General features: G+C 55.7%; 1 protein-coding gene across 2 annotated transcripts; it reads right to left on the bottom strand.

Annotated features, from left to right (window-relative positions):
• Window positions 1–962: 962 nt before the first annotated feature.
• Window positions 963–18,865, bottom strand: PRKCG (protein kinase C gamma). Of its 2 annotated transcripts, XM_029924587.1 has the most exons (19): window positions 18,688–18,865; window positions 18,385–18,584; window positions 17,952–17,983; window positions 16,924–17,006; window positions 12,571–12,682; window positions 12,260–12,391; window positions 11,111–11,267; window positions 10,284–10,418; window positions 9,883–9,970; window positions 9,627–9,656; window positions 7,970–8,122; window positions 7,468–7,656; window positions 6,666–6,757; window positions 6,522–6,584; window positions 5,921–6,059; window positions 4,656–4,736; window positions 3,256–3,363; window positions 2,184–2,324; window positions 1,752–1,940 (listed from the first exon to the last, which is right to left on the bottom strand). In XM_029924587.1, exons 2-19 carry the CDS (start codon window positions 18,552–18,554, stop codon window positions 1,752–1,754), a joined length of 2,094 nt encoding a protein of 697 aa, XP_029780447.1. In that variant the 5' UTR covers window positions 18,555–18,584; window positions 18,688–18,865. The 2 variants fall into 2 exon arrangements, with proteins under 2 accessions (XP_029780448.1, XP_029780447.1); XM_029924588.1 differs by lacking the exon at window positions 18,688–18,865 and having other exon boundaries at window positions 963–1,940; window positions 18,385–18,554.
• Between the last annotated feature and the right edge of the window lie 209 nt (window positions 18,866–19,074).

Raw genomic sequence — 19,074 nt, 5'->3', positions numbered from 1 at the left:
CCCCCCCCCCCCCGCCGTGATGTCAGCGGGGCCACTCTTAAAGGGGCAGGCCGCCCTCCGAGGGTCGGAGCGGGGGCTGGGGGCGGCTGGCAAAGCATGGGGGTACCACCACGGTGCTGGGGGAGCCCAGGGGGGAGCCCCAGCGTGCAACTAAACCGAGTCCCGGGATCCCAAGAGTCTGCAGAGACGAAGAGACGCCGGGGCTCCCCGAGGGAGCCTGCGAAGCTTTGGGGCTCTGTCCCCTCCACACACACAGACCCAGGCACACCATTCAACCGGCCTGCCCCGGCTCTGGGACTACATTTTCCATCAGCCCTGGCGGTGAGGGGCCGCACCTGGGGGGTGGGGGTGGGGAAGGGTCCGCCGCGCGGTCTGCTGGGAACTGTAGTCTGTTGGGACTCCTTTCCACCCCCTCCTCGCAAGTGGGTTAAGGCAAAGAGGCCCGGAGGGCGCGTCCGCCTGCTTCTGCCTCAGTGGCTCTTAAGCTTACAGGCCCTGGTTGTTTGCTTACTCTGTCGTGGGGGTCTCCCAGTGATCAAGCCCCCACGGCCCTCAACGGGAGGCTTGCCTTTTATCTCCCCTCTCGGGACTGCTCTCCCCTACCCCGCGCCAGCCTCTGGGTTTCAGTGTGTCTGTAAGCTTGTGTGTTGTTCTGGGTGAGTATGTGCACGCCTGTGTCTCTACCGGCCACCCCGCAGTGGTCTGTGTGTCCCTCTCTACCTCCTTGTGCACGCGCGCCCACTTTGTGCCCTCACGCCCCCCCCTCTACCCCCGTCTCTGGTCTTTCCCTCTCCCGCTGGGGGTCTGTTCTCCCCGCTTTATGGGTCTCCTCTCTGTGCTTTCTCTCTCTGCCGCCCCACCTTCATCCTGTGTGTGCGCGCGCCTGTGTTTCCGTGTACATTGTCCCACCTCCACTCCCCCCTTCATTCTTCAAGCTTAGAAGAAAACATCAGACACTCCAGCATCAGCATCCCAAATTTATTCTCCAGCAGCTGTGGCCGGGTGAGAGAGCCAAAGAGGAGAGGAGTGGGTAAGGGGGGAGGAGGAGAGAGTCCCGGAGAGTAGCAGGCACGGGAGCGGGGAGGGAGGCGAGGTGGAGGAGGTTCCGAGCAGGACTGGAGCCATGCACCTGGCAGGCGAGCAGTGATGGGTTTAGGGTGGGGGTCTAGAACAAAAGCTGACTGAGAACAGCTGGGGTAAGGATTCTTCATACATCCCAGGAATCCCTAGAGTGTGGAAGAGGCGCACTGGATCACGGGGGCACAGCCTCCCGCTTACTCCAGATGGAGTGGACGTCGTTGGTGGGGAGTGGGGTAGAGGTCAGAGGTGAAGGTCTGTTCTAGAATCCAAGTCTGGAACAGCCCACCCCATGAGTCTATTTCCCAGGAAGAAAGGAAATTAAAAAAAAAAAAAAAAAGGAGAGACACAGATTCTACCAAAAGGGCGTCTAGAACCCCATGGAGTTGGGATAGTGATGGAGATTCTGGTAGAGCGGAGTCCAGAACACTGACGTGGGTGAGAGTCCAGGGCTCAGCACAGCAGTCTAGAACACAGTGAGGCTCTAGACACTGTATGGAGTTTAGAATGCCAGGAATGCTTGGGAGGGGCATCTAGCACCCACGGGGCAGAGGCCAGAATTCTGCGGGGCAAGATCTAAACTGGAAAGGGGGTGAAGGAGGTGGGGGGGTGGGGAGGTGGTAAGGCTGGTGTAGGGAGGGAGCGATGGGGACACCTAGTGGTGGCAGGTGAGATTACATGACTGGCACCGGCGGCGGGCTGACGGGGCTGCGGGCGTCGGGGTGCACAAAATCCGGGTTCACGTAGGTGAAGCCTTGGAAATCGGCCTGGTCAATGCTGGCCAGAACCAGGCGGTCTGGGGGGGTCAGCGCTGGCGCCGCCCGCGTGAAGAACTTGTCGAAGTTCTCTCCGCTGCGTCCACACTGTGGGGCGCACGGAGGGGAAGGAGAGATGAAATTCTGTCTGCTCCTTGCATGCCCCCCCCACCCCGTGTCCCCTGAGCCCATCTCCTGTCTCCTCTAGAGTCTCTGCGCATCCTCTGTGGCCTCTGCATCTCCCGCTAGGGCGTCTCCGCAGAGGGAGCCCCACCCCACCTCCATATATAGGAGTTGGAACTCCTGGGTCCTCCCATCCCGAGTGGCCAAGGTTCCCGCAAAGTGGCTGACCGGGCGGGGTCTGAACGGAGGCGCGATCTCCAGTCGTTCCAGCCGCTCCCAGTCCATCCAACGGAAGAAGCCATGTGCACGGATGGCGGGCTCCCCGTCAGGCCCTGAGCCCAGGCGTTTCGCTGGGTGCTTAGTTAGGAACTGTGGAAAACACAGAGACAGACAGACAGACAGGGTCCCGGACAGGGAGGCACAGAAAATGAGAAAGACAGACAAAAATAGCAGAACAGAGACACAGCATAGAGACAGAGAGAGACAGAGGGAGAGATAGAGACCCAGGGGGAGTGCAGAGACCCAGAGAAGGTGGAAGATAGAGTAGATGGGGGGGGGGGGGGGGACGCAGAGATGCAGAGAGAAGGGTGGCGATCCAGGAGACAAACCGCAGAATGGATGAAGACACAAAATGAAGGCAGAGACTCAAAAAGAGAGGGGAGTTCCAGAGAGAGAAGGACCAGAGTGTGTGTGCATGGCAGTCAGGGGTAAGTGGGTAACAGATACCCAGAGAGAGGGGGACAGAGATGCAAAAGGTGGACAGAGATCCCAAGGGACATGGAGAAATGATAGAGACATAGGAAGTCCCATCAAGCATAGATGGAGGCAGAGGTATGAGACAGAACCCAAAGAGTGAGAGTCAGAGAGAATGGGGCCAGGAGCCAGAGCAGAAGGGTGCTAATGCTTGCTGAAAAGCTGCCATAGGCTAGGCTCCTTATCCTACATGCACTCCATAACCCCAGAAGAGGAGACAGGCTCCCAGAGTTTCGGCAGCTTGCCCCAGATCCCACCGGAAGGAAAGTGGCAAGACTTAGGTTCACCTGATCCACCCTATTCTGGAGAGGCAGGCCCTGGCCTTCCAGTGCTCCCTGCAGTGAGCTGAGGAGTGGGTACAGCAGAGAAGGAAGTAGAGGCCATTGTTGGACTGGAGGTGATGGCAGGGCAGTCAATAATTAATGTTCTAACAAAACCTCTGTGTTATACTTTTCTGTGTACACAGGGACACTGCCTGGGCAGCCCTGGATGGTGGTGGTGGGGCGCAGGGGTTGTGTGGAGAATCGGGGGGTCAGGGATTTCTCACCCCCTTGCAGATGGCCACAGCTTCCCGGGAAAGCGACTTGGGGTAAGTGACGGTTTGTTCCATGATGGCCTGGAACAGCTCTTCCTCGTCCTCCCCATCAAAAGGGGGCTGAGGAAAGAGAGAAGATAAAGCATCAGAGACTTGACAGACTGCCTCTCCCCACCTTGTAAGCCCTCACCACCCACTGTGAACATGAAACCCCCCAAATTCCTAGGGAAAGTTTCTGACCAAACGACCAAAGTGTTCTCCCTCTTGCTCTCAGACTCTTGCTTCCTGTCTCAAATGCACCAGCTCTCTGCACCTCTTTGCTGTTCTGTGTTCGTCCGCTATGCAAAATCAGCAGGGTGTTAATTAGACAATATGTCATTTAAATAGAAGAGAGGAAAAAATACAGGAAAACTGTAAAAACATTCTCCTGGTTGCATGAGGGGCTTCCAGTCTTATGAGATTAGGAGAAACAAAAGCTAGAAAAGGATTCTTCACGTGGGGTCTAGGAAGTCTGTTTGTACAAATGAAGGGGCCTGTGAGCTTGGACAGGGGGAAAATATCTTTGTTTTTAAAAATCACTAACTGCAATTTCTCATTCCCTTCAATTATGAATGTGGGCAAAAACCACAACAGTAGTACCTATGACGTCATCACCAACAGAAATCACAAAGAATCTCTTACCACATCAGAGTTGCAGATATCTCTAAATATTAGTATTTCACCTTCAAAGTTGCTGGTAGACCTCCCTATTTACTTCCCATCACTGTGAGACATTTCTATTTAACTCGTGGATAGGAAATAACATATTTGTCCACAACCCAATGTGTAATATTTAAGCAACTGTGTACATCTAAATTAAACGTATTTAGTTGGCTGAACTAAGTTAAATTGAAATTTTAAAGTTTTTATAACCATATTTCAATATGATTGATTTCCTTTGTAAGTCTCTTATTTTATTTCATGCATTTAAACACATTATTCTGGGGTGCCTGGATGGCTCAGTCAGTTAAGTGTCGGACTTCGGCTCAGGTCGTGATCTCGAAGTTCATGAGTTCGAAGACCCTGCTTCGGATTCTGTGTCTCCTCCCTCTCTCTCTCTCTGCCCCTTCCCTACTCTTGCTCCCTCTCTCTCTCAAAAATAAATAAACATTAAAAAAAAAATTAAACACACTGCTCTGAGATGGGGTCCTTGTCACCAAAACAAAGTTTAAAGAATCCCAGGCCTGTGGCAAAATAACGCTTCAGAACCAAGGACAGCACTTTCCAGGCATGCTATTCCCAACTGCTTGGCACCCTCCTTCAATGACAGACATCACTTCCTACCCTGCTCCTTTGAGAAAAAGGCTATGTAACAGGTGGCACCCCATGCTGTGTTGCCTTAGGCAAGCCAGCCTGTCCCCAGCTTCCCTTACCTGTCCTGCCAACATCTCATACAGCAGAACCCCAAAGGACCACCAGTCAACAGACTTCCCATAGGGTTGGTAGGCGATGATCTGGTGAGAGAGGATGGAAGGCAAGGAATCATGGTGGGTGCTTTAAGAAGCCGAAGTCCCCCTCTGGCTCACCCTCAGGGAACCTGACCCACGTTAAGTGTTTTCAACACAAACTCTTTACACTCAAAACACTTCCGCTCCATCTTTTTGGAAAATTCTGAAACAAAATTTTATCTGCTTAGACCATTCCTTTGGTCCCAAATATAAAGATTATTTAAGGACCAAGTCAGAAGTTCCACCAAGCTAGAATATTTAGTAACCAGACCCTCTCCTTAAAATATCAGGTGCCTAAGGGATAATTTCAGACACCAGAGAGTCTCAAATCTGGATGCATTTAAGATTCATCTAGGGGGCTGTTCCCCAGCCTTAAGGAATTCCAGTCTCAGTAGGCCAGAGTGAGAGTCAGTAGTGTGTGTATATGTTTCAGAATCTCCACAGATAATTCTGATTCCCAGCCACATTTTGAAACCACTGACATTGATTATTTGAGCATTAGCATTGAATGACCCAGAAAGATTAGGGATGACGCTTCCCCCTGCCACTAAGAAAGGTCAGGACACTCTGCCTACTTTACATACAGTCAGATCATTAGCACCACCCCCTTAACAAAGAGTCAGAGTAGAGTCTGCTCACTTGAAAGATTCAGGAGATGCTTAGGGCTGGGGCAGGGGGACAGTGGAGAGACACGGGCCCCCCCACTCAAGAGTACCTAGAATAATCCTGTAACAGGTGCTATTGTCTGAGATTCTTAACAGCAGAGAGGGTCCCTCTCTTTTAGGACACGTACTCCCTGTCTGCCCACTTTGCCTGTTTAGAGACCCAGCTCTGCTCACTTGGAACACTGGGTGCACAGGCCTCTCTGCTCTGCTTGCTGTGAGGTCACCCACAACTCATGCGAAGACCCCCATGGTCAGGGGGCGCCTGGGTGGCTCAGTTGGTTAAGCATCTGACTTCTGCTCAGGTCATGATTCACAGTTTGTAAGTTCCAGCCCCATGTCAGGTTCTGTGCTGAAAGCTCAGAGCTTGGAGCCTGCTTCGGATTCGATGTCTCCCTCTTTCTCTGCCCTTCTCCCCCCCTCAAAAATAAACATTAAAAAAAGGAAAACTAAAGACCCCAGGGTCAGGCCTCCCGACATTTTGAACGTTAGACAACCAGCCACCGAAGACAGAAGGGGAAGGGTTACCTCGGGGGCGATGTAGTCTGGGGTCCCACAGAAGGTGCGAGTGGTGGTCCCGGGGAAGACGTTCTCCTTACACATGCCAAAGTCAGTGATTTTGATGTGTCCTTCAGCATCCAGCATCACGTTGTCTAGTTTCAGGTCCCTGGAGGTAGGGGGTTGGATGGGCAGGAGTTGAAGGAAGGGTAGGGATCAATGTGCTAGAGCCACAAGGTTTTGATTTTTGTTTTATTTTTGTTTTTGTTTATTGTAGAGAGAGAGCACACATGTGTGTGAGTAGAGGAGAGAGGCAGAGAGAGAGCAAGACTCCCAAGCAGGCTCCATGATTAATGAGGAGCCCAATTCGGGGCTCAACCCCACAGTCCTGGGATCATGACCTGAGTCGAAATTAAGAGTCAGATGGTCAACTGACTGAGCCACCCAGGCACCCCTTTGTTTTGTTTTTCAGGTAAGTTCTAGGCCCAACGTGGGACTTGAACTCAGGACACTCGGATCAAGAATCACATACTCTTGTCACTGAGCCAGCCAGGAGCCCCTAGATTTACAAGTTTGATCCCTTGCCTTCTCGGGACCCGATTGCCTCCACCGAAGGGCCCAGACTGCTCACCGGTAGATGATGCCCTGGTTGTGAAGGAAGAAGAGGCCGATGGCGATTTCCGCTGCGTAGAACCTGGAGAAGGGGGCGGGGAGTTAGAGGGTCACAGGCTGGCCCCGCCCCCGCCCCACCCCTCCTCTCCTGGCTGACACTCACGCTGCATGGGGCTCTTTAAACTTGCCCAACTGCTGAATGTGGTACATCAGGTCGCCCCCGGTGACATACTCCATCACAAAATACAGGCGATCCTGGCGGGGTGGGTAGTGGCGCTTAGAGGCGGGGACGTGCCAACCAGGGGGTAGGACACGTCCATTCCTGCCCACTCTGGGTCCACCGGATCCGAACTCAGAGCAGCTGACGATTCTAACCCCGCCACCCCAGACTCTCAACCTGCCCTATCCCTATTCCTCCGAACTGGCCCCACCCTCTTAGAATTGCAGCCTGAGGCCCACCATCCTCAGGAAATCCCAAGAATACCGAAACCTCTTTCCGTGCCTACTCACACACAAATGCAATCCTGACCGCCTGTTAGGAACCAAAGATTTTTTTTCAGGCCTCATTTGCAATGAATAATATATACATTTTTTAAATCCAGGAATCTAACTATGCCCATCCAGAGCTTTTCTGAAGCAGTCATGCCCTCTCAAACCTCTGAGGGCTCTGACTCCTTGTTCCATTCCTCAGTCTTCGGGACGTGCCCCGTTTCTGATGAGGCATTTACTCAGAATCCAAGAGCGACGACCACGTTACTTAGCACCCAGCTACTCACACAACACTCACGCATTCCTTTACTCAAAAATCCTTCACTCAAAAAACACACCCACTCAAGACCAAGCTGGCTCAGGCCCCGCCCTGTCAGGCTCCCATCCATCTGGCCACGCCCAGTCAGAGTACGCGCGCGAGGAAGCCGGGAACAGATGCTTGGCCAGAGCCGGGCTCCAACCCCCTCCTTCCTCACCGGGGTCTGGAAGGTGGAGTGCAGCTGGGTGAGAAAGTGGGGGCGGCCTCCGGGGCCTCGGCCCCCCAGGGCCAGCACGCGCTTCTCCACCAGGGTGCAGTCCACGTCGTCATCCTGGACGATCACGTCCTTCTTCAGGATCTTGATGGCGTAGAGCTCGTCAGAGCCCCTGCGCTCAGCCAGCATCACCTAGCGACAGAGGCCCCCAAAGGGCCCAGTCCATTTTGGAAACTGCGTGCGGGTCCCTGCCTTCCCCCTTCAGGGACACAAAGGAAGGGAATCCCAGGTCCCCTCCTCTCGAGGACTAGGCCCTCTGGCTTTGCTGACCACCCCCTCAGAAACAGCCTTCGAATCTTTATGCCTGTCTTCTCCGGGGCACTCAGGTACCCCACTGGACTCAGTGGCCCAGCGCCCCCCATATACCTCCTTCCTAAGGACCAGAAATCTGATCTCCCCCGCCCCCAGACAGCCTCCCCTCCCCCCAGAGCCCCAGGAATCCTACCTTCCCGAAGCTGCCTTTTCCTAGAACCATGAGGAAGCTGAAGTCAGAGATGTGCAGACGTCCAGGGCTGGTCCCAAAGAAACAGCGCTTGGAGTCCGTGGGACTAGGGGATGGGGAGGGGATGGGCGAGGAGGAGGGACCCATCCGCACCCGCTGTGAGAAAGGAGAGAGATCCGAAGGGAGTCAGACCACAGAGGGGGACAAGGTGATGTGCCTCAGAGAGACAGCATCCACAGGAGTGAAAAGGATGGGAAGAGATGGAGAGAAAAAATTGTCTCTGCCCCCCCTTCCTTGGCTTTAGAACTTGCCCTGATTTTCCATAACGAACGCTCAGACAGATTACTATGTGCCACGAGATAACCCTGATATCACCACCACTCCCCATTTTAGAGAAGAGGAAGTTGGCACAGAGACATTGAATAACTCGCCGAAAGTCACACAGCAGATAAGCAGCAGAGCCAGAAATCAAAACCCACTAAAGCCAGAGTCTGTGTCTCGCTCCTTTCTGCGGCCTGAGCGTCACCCAGCACAGAGGGTGCTGCATGGATGAAGGTCATGTCCTCAGCCGGGACACGAGGGCTGAGTGGGTTCAGAGCACACCCAGCATCTGGACACCGTTACCGCCACTGTTTTCCGCTCCTCTCACCGGAGTCTCCGCGGAGCTTCCTCCCTCCCCTTGGCCTCCACCACCTGTTCTCGACACAGAGCCCTTGTCTTGCTCAGACCTAAACCATTTAGGCCACCTCCAGTGCTCCCACGGCCCACCCCATCTCACTCGGTTTAAGAGATAAAATCCTTCCAGTGAATGACAAGACACACTCCCTCCCTCTCTGGCTTCATTTCCTACTTATTCCCCTCCCTCTCCCCTCCAGCCCCTCTGTCTTTGCTGTGCAGCTGACATGCCTCACCTGCTCCCACCGCAGGGACTTTGCACCTGCTCTTCCTGCTGCCTGGAAGGCTTTCCATTCTTCAGCCTGGAAATCTGGCCTCCCTCTCCCGCGCCTGGAGAATCTGGCACTTCCTCTGGGGCTCCATTCCCTAGGAGCTTTCTCAGGCTCCCCCAGGCTGAGCCCCCCAGGCTGAGCCCAGTGCACCCAGGGCTCCCTAGTGCCTGGAGGCTGCTACCTCTATCACCAAACACATTCCTTCCTGGAGAATGTCTCCATTTGCAACTTTCTCCTACTTTGAAATTGGAGCTCCCCAGGGAATGGACTGATTCCACTCCCAGAACAGGCTTTGGCTAATGTGACACCTCAGGAAATAGGTGTTGAGAGAGTGAGAAAACAACGGAGGAAAGGCCACTGTGAGAAATAGAAAAACTCAAGGTTCAATTCGGCTGTCGCCTCCTCAGGGATTCCCCCCCCCAACCCCGCCTCAGGCCCTGCGAGTGTCTCCTCTGGGGGGGAGGCGAGGGCGGTGCTCTACCCCTAATGCACTGCATCATCCTGGAATTTGAGTCCCCGGGACTGTGACCCAGTTCTGGGTCAGATTAACCTCCGGGATGCTAGGCTTACTCCACACGCACAGGACCACCTCCAAACCCAAGCTCAGCCCCCATGTGTGACATGAAGACTGACACCAGGGGAGGGAGAAGACATGGGGGGACAGAGGAAGACCACAGGGATGAAAATGCCTCCATTCCAGGAGCTCCACTCACCTCGTACAGTTCCAGGGGGTAGTTACAGGCCTGCAGGGGGAGGGGGAGAAGAGAGCCAGAGTCAGAGCCCGGGTTGAGGAAGGAGGATGCCCCTGTGCAGGGGCTGGGACTCCAGACCCCCAAGCCATGGGGATGGATAGGAACTCGAATTCCCATCACACCCTGGGGCAGGAGCCCCAGGGCCAGGAGGCAAGCAGTGGGGGCAGGGTGGGGGCTCTGCGCTGTGCTCGTCCTGGGGGAAGGGGGGCCTGAATACCTCAAACTTCTGGAGGAGGCTGCAGTTGTCAGCATCCGCCACCGGCACATTGTAATACTCGCCCTCCTCCTGGTTCAGTAACTTGTACCTGACACACAGACGGAGACCAGAGCGGGGCAGGAGTGGGGGCAGAGGGGGGACACCCACGGAAGAGGCAGGGGTATGGGGGGAGGGGGGAAGAGACACAGAGAGAAAGACACAGGATGGAGAGAGAGAGAGAGAGAGAGTGAGAGAGGAAGAGAGGGGCCAGGTTGGGGGACACAGGAAGGAAGGAGGAGGAGAGAGGGGCAGGGGCGAGGGAGAGAGAAGTGCAGGGAAGCAGAATGAGGGTGGCCCAGAGGAGACAGACTGCACACACAGATGGAGAGGCCCAGGCACCTCCGCCCCGGCCCCGCCCTCACCAGCCATCCACGGGTGCCTTGAGCAGCTCCGAGACCCCGAAGGACATGGCACCCATGAAATCGTTGCGGGAAGTCCGGTCCCAGTCCCACACCTCCACGCTGAGCCGGCGCTCCACGTCTCCTGGCTTCAGGTTGCTGCGGGAAGGGGGCGGCAGAGTGAGGGCCCAGCTCCCCACTGCCCCGGGCCCCCCATCCCTGGTGCTGGCAGAGGGCAGAGCCCGCAAGCCCGCCGGGGCGAGCTGGGGTCTGCTCCTGCTGTCTAAAGTGTCCCGTCGGCTCTGGTCCTCCACCCAGGGCGTCACCCCCAGGACCGGGACCTTGAGTTCATGTAGGCAGCTCAGTCCTGTTCAGTCCTCCCACGTTCTTGGCTCCTTCCCATCCCCGTGTCCTGTCTTTTCTCTCCAGATCTCTCCGCTGAGTCTCTGTGTCCCCCTCCTTCCTCTGGGTCTCTGTCCTTCTGTCTTTATTGATTGGCTTCATTTTCTATTCCTGCCACCCTCCCCTGCTCACACCCACTCCCCATTCTGTCTGTGTCTCTCTTTGGGTTTGTGCCTTCTTCTGAGCATCTCCCCCCCACCATCTCTTTCTCACTCTAAAGTAGTGGGCTTTCATGGAGATTAAATGCGCAGATATCTGTCTCTGTGCTTCTGTAACGCCAGCCCTCTCCCTCAGTCACTCCATTCCCTCTCCCACTGCCTTTTTTTCTGCCTCTTTTTGGCATCCCTCTATCCCAACCCCTCCCAACCTCTGCCTCTGGGTTCTTGTGGGCCACCGGGACCCTCAGATCACTGTCAGTCACCACAGCCTTCCCCACACCCGAAGCTCACAACACAAAGGTCTCATTCCACACGGGGTTTAGCGTGGCTTTCACCGTCCGGGTCTTCTGTTTTGTCAAATTCCGAGGGTCTGGGATAAGCTTCAGCTTCACGTAGGGGTCAGACAGACCATTGGGGTCCATTGGGATGAGGTTGCGGGCCTCGCCAACTGAGAGGGGAAGTGAAGGGGCATAGGCTGGGTTAGAGATGTAGGAAGAGGCCCCCGCAGTTTGCCCCAGTCGGCAGTCCGAAATCCAAGCTCTCAGCCTTTCTCCTGACCCAGGTGTCTTTGGTGTCTTACCGCTCCAGTACCCAGAAGACAAGGCATTAAAGCCCTTTCCCCAGCCAGGCACCCAGAAATCGGACCCAGGACCCCGGAGTGAGGACACTGGCCATGTCGCCCATAGTGATCCTGAGCCTCCCTGGGAACCAAGTTTTCTCTCATCCCCCCTTCCAAGGACCTTGATCTAGAATGGCCAGTAAGAGGCCCTAAAAGGGGCACCTGGGTGGCTCAGTCGGTTAAGTGTCTGACTTCAGGCCAGGTCATGATCTCACTGTTTGTGGGTTCCAGCTGTCAGTTGACAGCTCAGAGCCTGGAGCCTGCTGCGGACTCTGTGTCTCCCTCTCTCTCTGCCTGTCCCCTACTCATGCTCCTGCTCTCTCCCTCTCTCAAAAATAAATAAACGTTAAAAAAATTTTTTAAAGGGGCGCCTGGATGGCTCAGTCGGTTGGGCATCCAACTTTGGCTCAGGTCATGATCTCACAGTTGGTGAGTTCAAGCTTCGTGTAGGGCTCTGTGCTGACAGCTCAGAGCCTGGAGCCTCTTTCAGATTGTCTCCCTCTCTCTTAGCCCCTCTGCCACTTGTGCTCTGTCTCTGTCTCTCTCTCTCTCAAAAAGGAAGGAAGGAAGGAAGGGAGGGAGGGAGGCAGGCAGGCAGGCACGCAGGCAGGCAGGCAGGCAGGCAGGCAGGCAGGAAGGAAGGCAGGCCCTGAAAGTTCAAGAGTCAAGGCTGGGATCACGGTAACAGGTTGGAAGGGGCGTGGCCGGGTGACGCTCAGCCTTTGCAGGCGGGGTCAGGAGTGTGGGCGTAACCCTGCGGAGGGCGGTGACCTTCCGGCAGGGGTGAAGGGGGCGGGGCCTGGAAGGGGGCGGGGCTTCACCTGTGACGTGGATCTCATCTGCGGTGGGCGCCCGGATCTCCAGCTGCAGGCGCCCGCGGCGCTCCGTGTGGTCCACCCCGCACAGAGAGGGCACGCTGCGCACACAGCGGCGGTGCACGTTCATTTCGCAGCCTGGTGGGGGGGAGCGGGGGGGGAGGGGGAAGAGGGGGGACAAAACGGGAGGTGGCACTTCTGGCCGCCCTCAACTCCAGACTCCAGCCCCCGGCCTTACCCAGAACCCAGACACGGCGCTTTGACTGGGGGCCCCGAGCGCCAGGGGGTGCCAGGAGCAGCGAGCGGGGAGTACTCACAGGAGCATTTCATGCCCTGGTGCACCAGCCCGTACAGAAGGGAGCCACAGTGGTCGCAGAAGGTGGGGCTGCTGTAGCTGTGCAGACGGAACTTGTGCTTGTTCCGGGGGTCCTGGGGGCCGAGAGGACACGTCAGAGGGGGGCCGGGGAGAGAAGCCCTTAGAGCGCTCCCTCCGTCCGCCTAGCTCTCCCCAGCCCTGCCCCGCCTCCCTCATTCACGCTACAGTACTTATTAACTTCTGTGTGCCGGGCACTGTTCTTGGTGCCAGGCCCGGCCGTGAACAAAGAAAAAAACTGCTGTCCACCTGGAGTTTACTTTCTAGGGGAGGGGGCGGGGGAGGACAGAAAATAAGCTGAATACATGAGAGAGTGTGATGGATGGGGACAGCTGCTCTGGGACACGGAGCAGGCAGGCTGGGCCCGGGGTGCGGGCGTTGACGTTTGCAGAGTGATCACGGCAGGCAGCACTAACAAGGCGTCGGAGCAGAACCTGAAGGAGGTGGGGGCGCCTAGCCCCCCACAGTCCCTGGGCTCCCGTCCCCTCCCCAGAGCTGTTTTCCGAGGACTCGATGGACTCCCAGACCCCTCACTGTCAGCCTCCGTCAACGTCTGTCTACTCTTGATCTGCCTCTTCGGAGCCCCTCGTGAAATGGGGAACATCACCTCTAAGTTAGTGAAAGATCAGGGTAGGGGCACCTGGCTGGGTAGGTGGGTGGAGCACGTGACCCTTGATCTCAGGGTTGTTATCTGCGCCCCACATTGGGTGTAGAGATTACTTTAAAAAATAATAAATTGGGGGGTGCCTGCGTGGCCCCGTCGGTGAGGCATCTGACTTTGGCTCAGGTCGCAATCTCAGAGTCTGTGGGTTTGAGCCCCTTGTCAGGCTCTGTGCTGTTAGCATGGGATCCTCTTCAGATCCTCTGTCCCCCTCTCTCCTCTGCTCCTCCCCCACTCTCTCTCTCTCTCTCTCTTAAATAAATAAAATGTCAAAAAAATTTAAAATAATAATTTAAAAAAGAAGAAGAAAGATTAAGTGTAAACGGCATAGCAAGGCCTGGCATGTGAAATGCGCTAAATATTGTTATAACGAGTGTGGTTACTGTTGGTGATTGTATTGTCGTCCCCACAGAGCCCTGAGTTTAAATAAGACCTGGGCCATCTACCAGCTGTGTGATTTGGGGCAAGTTAGTGCCCAGTTTTGAGCCTCAGTGTCCTCCTCTGCCCAGTAGAAATAAACAGTCTATATCTTGAAGCAATGCCCAACGTCCAGAGTCCAATTAAGCATGAATTTAGGACACCAGTAAGACATTCCTTCCCCATCCCTGGCCATGTCGGAGTGTTAAATAATTTGGTGTTTGGTTTTTTCTAGAAATGCATTGCAGGAGTGATCTGAGGTGATGGGGCACGTGGGTCGGTTAAGCATCTGACATCGGCTCAGGTCACGATCTCACGGTTCCTGGGCCCGAGCCCCGCGTCAGGCTCTGTGCTGACAGCTCAGAGCCTGGAGCCTGCTTCAGGTTCTGTGTCTCCCTCTCTCTCTGCCCCTCCCCTGCTCGCTCTCTCTTAAAAATAAATAAACATAAAAAAAGAGTTATCCTAGGTGAAAATTAAGGATATTCCTGGGCTTTTATTTATTTTGCAGGGTTTTTTAAAGTTTATGTATTTATTTTGAGAGAGAGCATGCGCAAGGGAGGGGCAGAGGAGAAGGGGGAGAGAGAATCCCATGCAGGCTCCACACTGTCAGTACAGAACCTAACATGGGGCTCAAACTCACGAACCGTGAGATCATGCTCTGAGCCGAGATCAAGAGTCGGACCCACTGAGCCACCCAGGTGCCCCTCTTTTGCAAATCAGTGGGGATCCTATCTTGAATGGCACTCAGGTGTGGTGATCTCTTTCCATGCTCGGGGCCTCTAAAGATCTTCACTGACCCTAACTGGAAGGGCGGTGCTGCACTGTGATGTGCCCCGTGACAGCCCTCGGCAGGACACCTAGCACACAGGCTCCACCTGTCCGCAGAGACAAGCCCTCCCTGTTCTCAAGGTGAAATCGCTATTAAAAGGAGGCGGGATTGCAGCTCCAGTTAGACACCTTAGCGTCCAGACTTTGAGCCTGCCCACTACCCAGCTCTGTGGCTTCCACCTCCCTCACCAGAGACTCTGCCACCCTTCCTATGAGGCGGGTCCATGAGGTCTCCCTGAAAGGGGTCTAAAGGAAATCATGCTTGCCAAGCCCTTACCACTTTTTAGCCCTTGATCCACATTACTTACAAGATCAAAAGCATTAAGAAGAAGAAGAAGAAAGAAAAAGCCAGAGTGCCATAGAGAAAGACCCCGCCTCAGTTTCTGGCTCTGTCCCTTCAGGGGAAATAGTCATAATTCTACAAGGATAATAAGGGATATAGTGTCGATTGCTCTCAGGTACCATCCCAAGTACTCGACTCATTTAGCCCTCAAAACAGTCCCGTAAGGTAGGCATGATCATCACCCCCTTCTACAGATGAGGAACTCAGGAGGTACAAAGAAGTCAGTTAACTTTCGGAAGGTCACAGAGCCAATTCGCAGTAGAACTGGGATTCAAGCCCAGGGTTCTGGCTCAGGAGAGTCCGCTCGGATTGGGACAGGGACAACACCTCACCTTATATATATGTTGTGCACATTCAGTCCTGCACTGTATGCAAGACACCCGATGAGTGCATGCAGCGTGCGCTGAATAAATCAGAAGTAGTGGTGGCGGCGGAGGTGAGCAGGCGAGGCCGCAAACCAATGCCATGTGCAGGCGCTGGTAGACCGCGGGGCTCATATATGTTCTGTGAAATCATATCCTCTTTAACAACGTCACTTTTCTTCGCCTAACCAGCTGGCAAAATGTCCCATGGAATTCTGCAGATCTCTCTCTCCCTTTCTGTCTGTCTCAGTTTTTCATTCCATCTCTTTCTCCATCTGCTACAAGTAAAACTATCTCTAACCCATCAAAAGCTGGGCTAGCCTCTAAAGCCACTTGGCTTCATTGAACTATCAAAACAACCCTGGGGGCATGGGGCACCTGGGTAGCTCAGTCCGTTGTGCATCTGACTTCGCTCAAGGTCATGATCTCTCAGTTTGTGGGTTTGAGCCCCAGGCTGGGCTCTGTGCTGACTGCTCAGAGTCTGGAACCTGCTTTGAATTCTCTCTCTCCCTTTCTCTCTGTCCCTTCCCCACTTGTTCTCTCTCTCTCCCTCTCTCTCTTTCTCAAAACTGAATGAACATAAAAAAAAAATAAGCTTGGGGATGTCTAGATTAATGCTCTCCCACCCCATAGCCACTAACCGCAAGTGGCTATTTAAATTTAAATAAATTCAAATTAAATGGAATTTTAGACTTCCATCCTCAGTCATGGTGACCCCTCTGAAGTGCTCCTCTACCCAGCTATGTAGGGCTGCTGGCTGTCCTATTGGACAGCATAGATAGAGAACATTTCTATCATTGCCAGAAAGTTCTATTTGTCAACACTAGACCTTCAGCCCCATTTTATAGAGGGGGGAATTGAGGCTTAGAGAGAAGAGCCCCAAAGCCAGACAGAAAGTGCAGGGGCACAGGGTCCACTGTTGTAAGTCACCCCGACATCCCCCTGCCGTGAAGGGGACGGAGGGAGGGAGAGAGAGGTGTGTGTGTCTGCGTGTGTGCGTGGGGGGGTCCGTAATGCACATGTGCGCGCATATATATATATATATATATATATATATATATATGCAAATACACGTGTGTGTGTGTGTGCATGAGGCATCTGTACTTGCACGTGTGTGCGCGTGTGCATTGCAGGGTCTCCCTGGGCTTCCCTCTTGGCATCTCCTAAGCCATTCTCCACAGCTACCATTTTCTAGTTTCTCTCTCTGGGCATCTGCAAGCCTGTCTCCCTGAGTTTCTTGTCTCTATGTCTCTCGGTCCCCGTGGCTCGCCTTTTTCTTCCTCCTGTGTTGCTGTCTCTGTCTCTCTGTCTGGGTCTCTGCCATTATCTTTTTCTGCATTTCTGAGATTCTCTCTCTGTCTTACCTCAGTGTCTGCATCAATAGTTGTCTGTTTTTTAAATCTCTTGGCCCCTGGATGACAGCCCACCCCCTCCAATGTTGGTCTTGGGTCCCCTCACCCCTGCCTCCTCTCTGTCCCCCACCTGTGTCCCCAGCCTGTCTCAGCCCCTCGAATTTCCCCTTTCCAGGCCAAGGGCAGGGAATCTGGGCCAGACTAGCTCCCCCTATCTCTCCAACCCCCCTCCCCTCCCAGCCTTAAAAATAGCAGGAGAAATTGGGACGGACGCCGAGGGGGTGAGGGCGGGGGCGCGGCCCAAGGAGGAACAGTCGGGCGTCCGGGCACTCACGTCCGTCTGGGGGCCCTTCCCAGCGCCTGGACACTCGAAGGTCACAAATTCGTGGCATCGCCGATGAACCACAAAGCTGCAAACTGAAGCACAGAATCATAGACACAGAGACAGAGAGCGAGCCCAACGGACAGAAAATTAGGAAGAAAGAGACTCCCAACAGAAAGAAAACCAGAGAGAGGGGGACCCCAAAACAGAGTTCAATAGAGAGCAAATCAAAGGAGAGACCCCAGCACGGAGTCGGGGAGGAAAACCAGGAGCAGAAATTCAAGAGATGGACCCAAAGACAGACTGAAACAGAGACACAGACAATCAGGGCAGAGAGAACCCAGTGCCTACACTCAGCCAAAGGGAGACACAGAGACACAGAGACGAGCGAGGACCACAGAGAGACAGGGACCCAGAGAGAAAATAGGATCCTATGGACAGAGACAAAAAAGCAAGAAAAGAGGCAGGCCGAGGAGGAGGGAGAACACAGAGAGAGCAGGAACTTGGGCAGAAGTGAGTCTGGGGGCGCCTTTGCAGGCCTCCCCCTCCCTGACTCACCCTGTTCTCAGCAGTGGCAGCTGGTGCTTTAGGACTCGCCCCCCTGTCCGCCCCCCAGAACCGCCAGCCCCACCCGGCCCCCACCCGCCCATCGGTGACCCCGCCCGGTCCTGCCCCTGCCTAGGACTGTTGGTGTTGTCATGGCGACAGCAGCTTGAAAGGGGGGGCTCTGACTTCGCATTTCCAGCCCCCCCTTTCAGCTCCCCTTTTCCAAATCTCCCTGTTCCCATGGCAACAGATTCTCCAAATATCTGTCCCCACCTGGAGCCGGCCGAGGGAGGGGCCCCCAGCACCACCTCCGCGGTGGCCCCTCCGTCAGAGCTCCCTCCCCACAGCAGGCTGTGTCTCTGCCACACCCCCCGCCCCGGGCTCCCCCGCGCCTCTCTGGGGACCAAAGAACACGTGTGTCAAGCCGCCTGGGCTGTGGGGCCCCAGCCTCCACCCTCCTGAAGGTCTCAGGAGTCCGAATTCCCAGCTCTTACCTTGACATTGCAGGCCCTGTTTTCCAATGCCCCTGCAAGATCAAGGAGCAGAGGTCAGTGCAGAAAAGGGGACCTGGGCCTTCCGCCCCTCCCCGCCCTACTGCATCTTGCTCCCTCCTGTAGCAAGACCCCGGAGTCGAGCCCCCGCTGCCTCGTTTACTAGAACCCAGAAATTCTGACCCCCAGCCCCTCTCTCAGACCCAGGAACCCAAGCTCCCAGCCTTTCCTCTCTCAGAACGAGGAGCCCAGGCCCCCAGCTCCTCCTCCCTCGGACCCAGGGGTCCCCCAGCACCTCCTCCCTCAGAGCCAGGGGTCCGGGGCCCCAGCCCCCTCTATCCCTAGGACCAGGAGCCAGGGTCGCAGCCCTCTCCTTCCCGAGCTCTCGGGGTCTGGGGTGACAGGCGTCTCTATCCCTCGTGCCCCCCAGCCTCACCAGATGAAGTCGGTGCAGTGGCTGCAGAAGGTTGGCTGCTTGAAGAAGCGGGCGGTGAACTTGTGGCTCTTGACTTCGTGGACCACCTTCTGCCTCAGAGCCCCCTTTCTGCAAAACAGGGGCCGGGGTCCCCCCTCTGAATCGCCTCCGCCGGGGCCCAGGCCTGCCATGGCCCCAGGAACGTAGCAGGGACCAGGATCCTGCGGTGCAGGGGGAAACAGGTGGAAGGGCGAGGAGCCGGAGACTCGGGAGAGCACTCAGCCACGGGGAGACTGCGAGGAGGGAAGGAGAGGGGCGAGGCACCTCCGGGAGCGGAGCGCAGGGCAGGGAGCCGCACCCCGGGGCGCGCCAGCCCCGCCAGGGGGAGCGGGCGGGCAGGGCGGAGAGCGGAGGGCAGGGGCGCCGGGAAGCCCGAGGCAAGGGCGGCGGCGGCGGCGGCGGGAGCTCCAAGCTCAAGCACCTGCTGAAATGTGGGAGCCCCGGCTGGGGGGAGGCGTTGCCATGACGACCGAGGGGCGGGGTTTCAGCTTAAAGGCGTCCCCCCTCCCAGAGACCAGGGACAAATGCCCTCCCCGCCTCCCAACACACGTGCGCACGCCCGCTCCGGGGGCTGGCTGGGGGGAGGAGGCGTCCTCCGAGCAGCGCCCTCCCCTCCCCGCCCCCCACCCCCTCCTTCCGTCGCCTGGCAAG

Source organism: Suricata suricatta, chromosome 16 (assembly GCF_006229205.1).
Source record: "Suricata suricatta isolate VVHF042 chromosome 16, meerkat_22Aug2017_6uvM2_HiC, whole genome shotgun sequence".
Classification (NCBI taxonomy): domain Eukaryota; kingdom Metazoa; phylum Chordata; class Mammalia; order Carnivora; family Herpestidae; genus Suricata; species Suricata suricatta.
The sequence above is the reverse complement of the archived record's forward strand: the minus strand, read 5'-3'. Positions and strand labels throughout refer to the sequence as shown.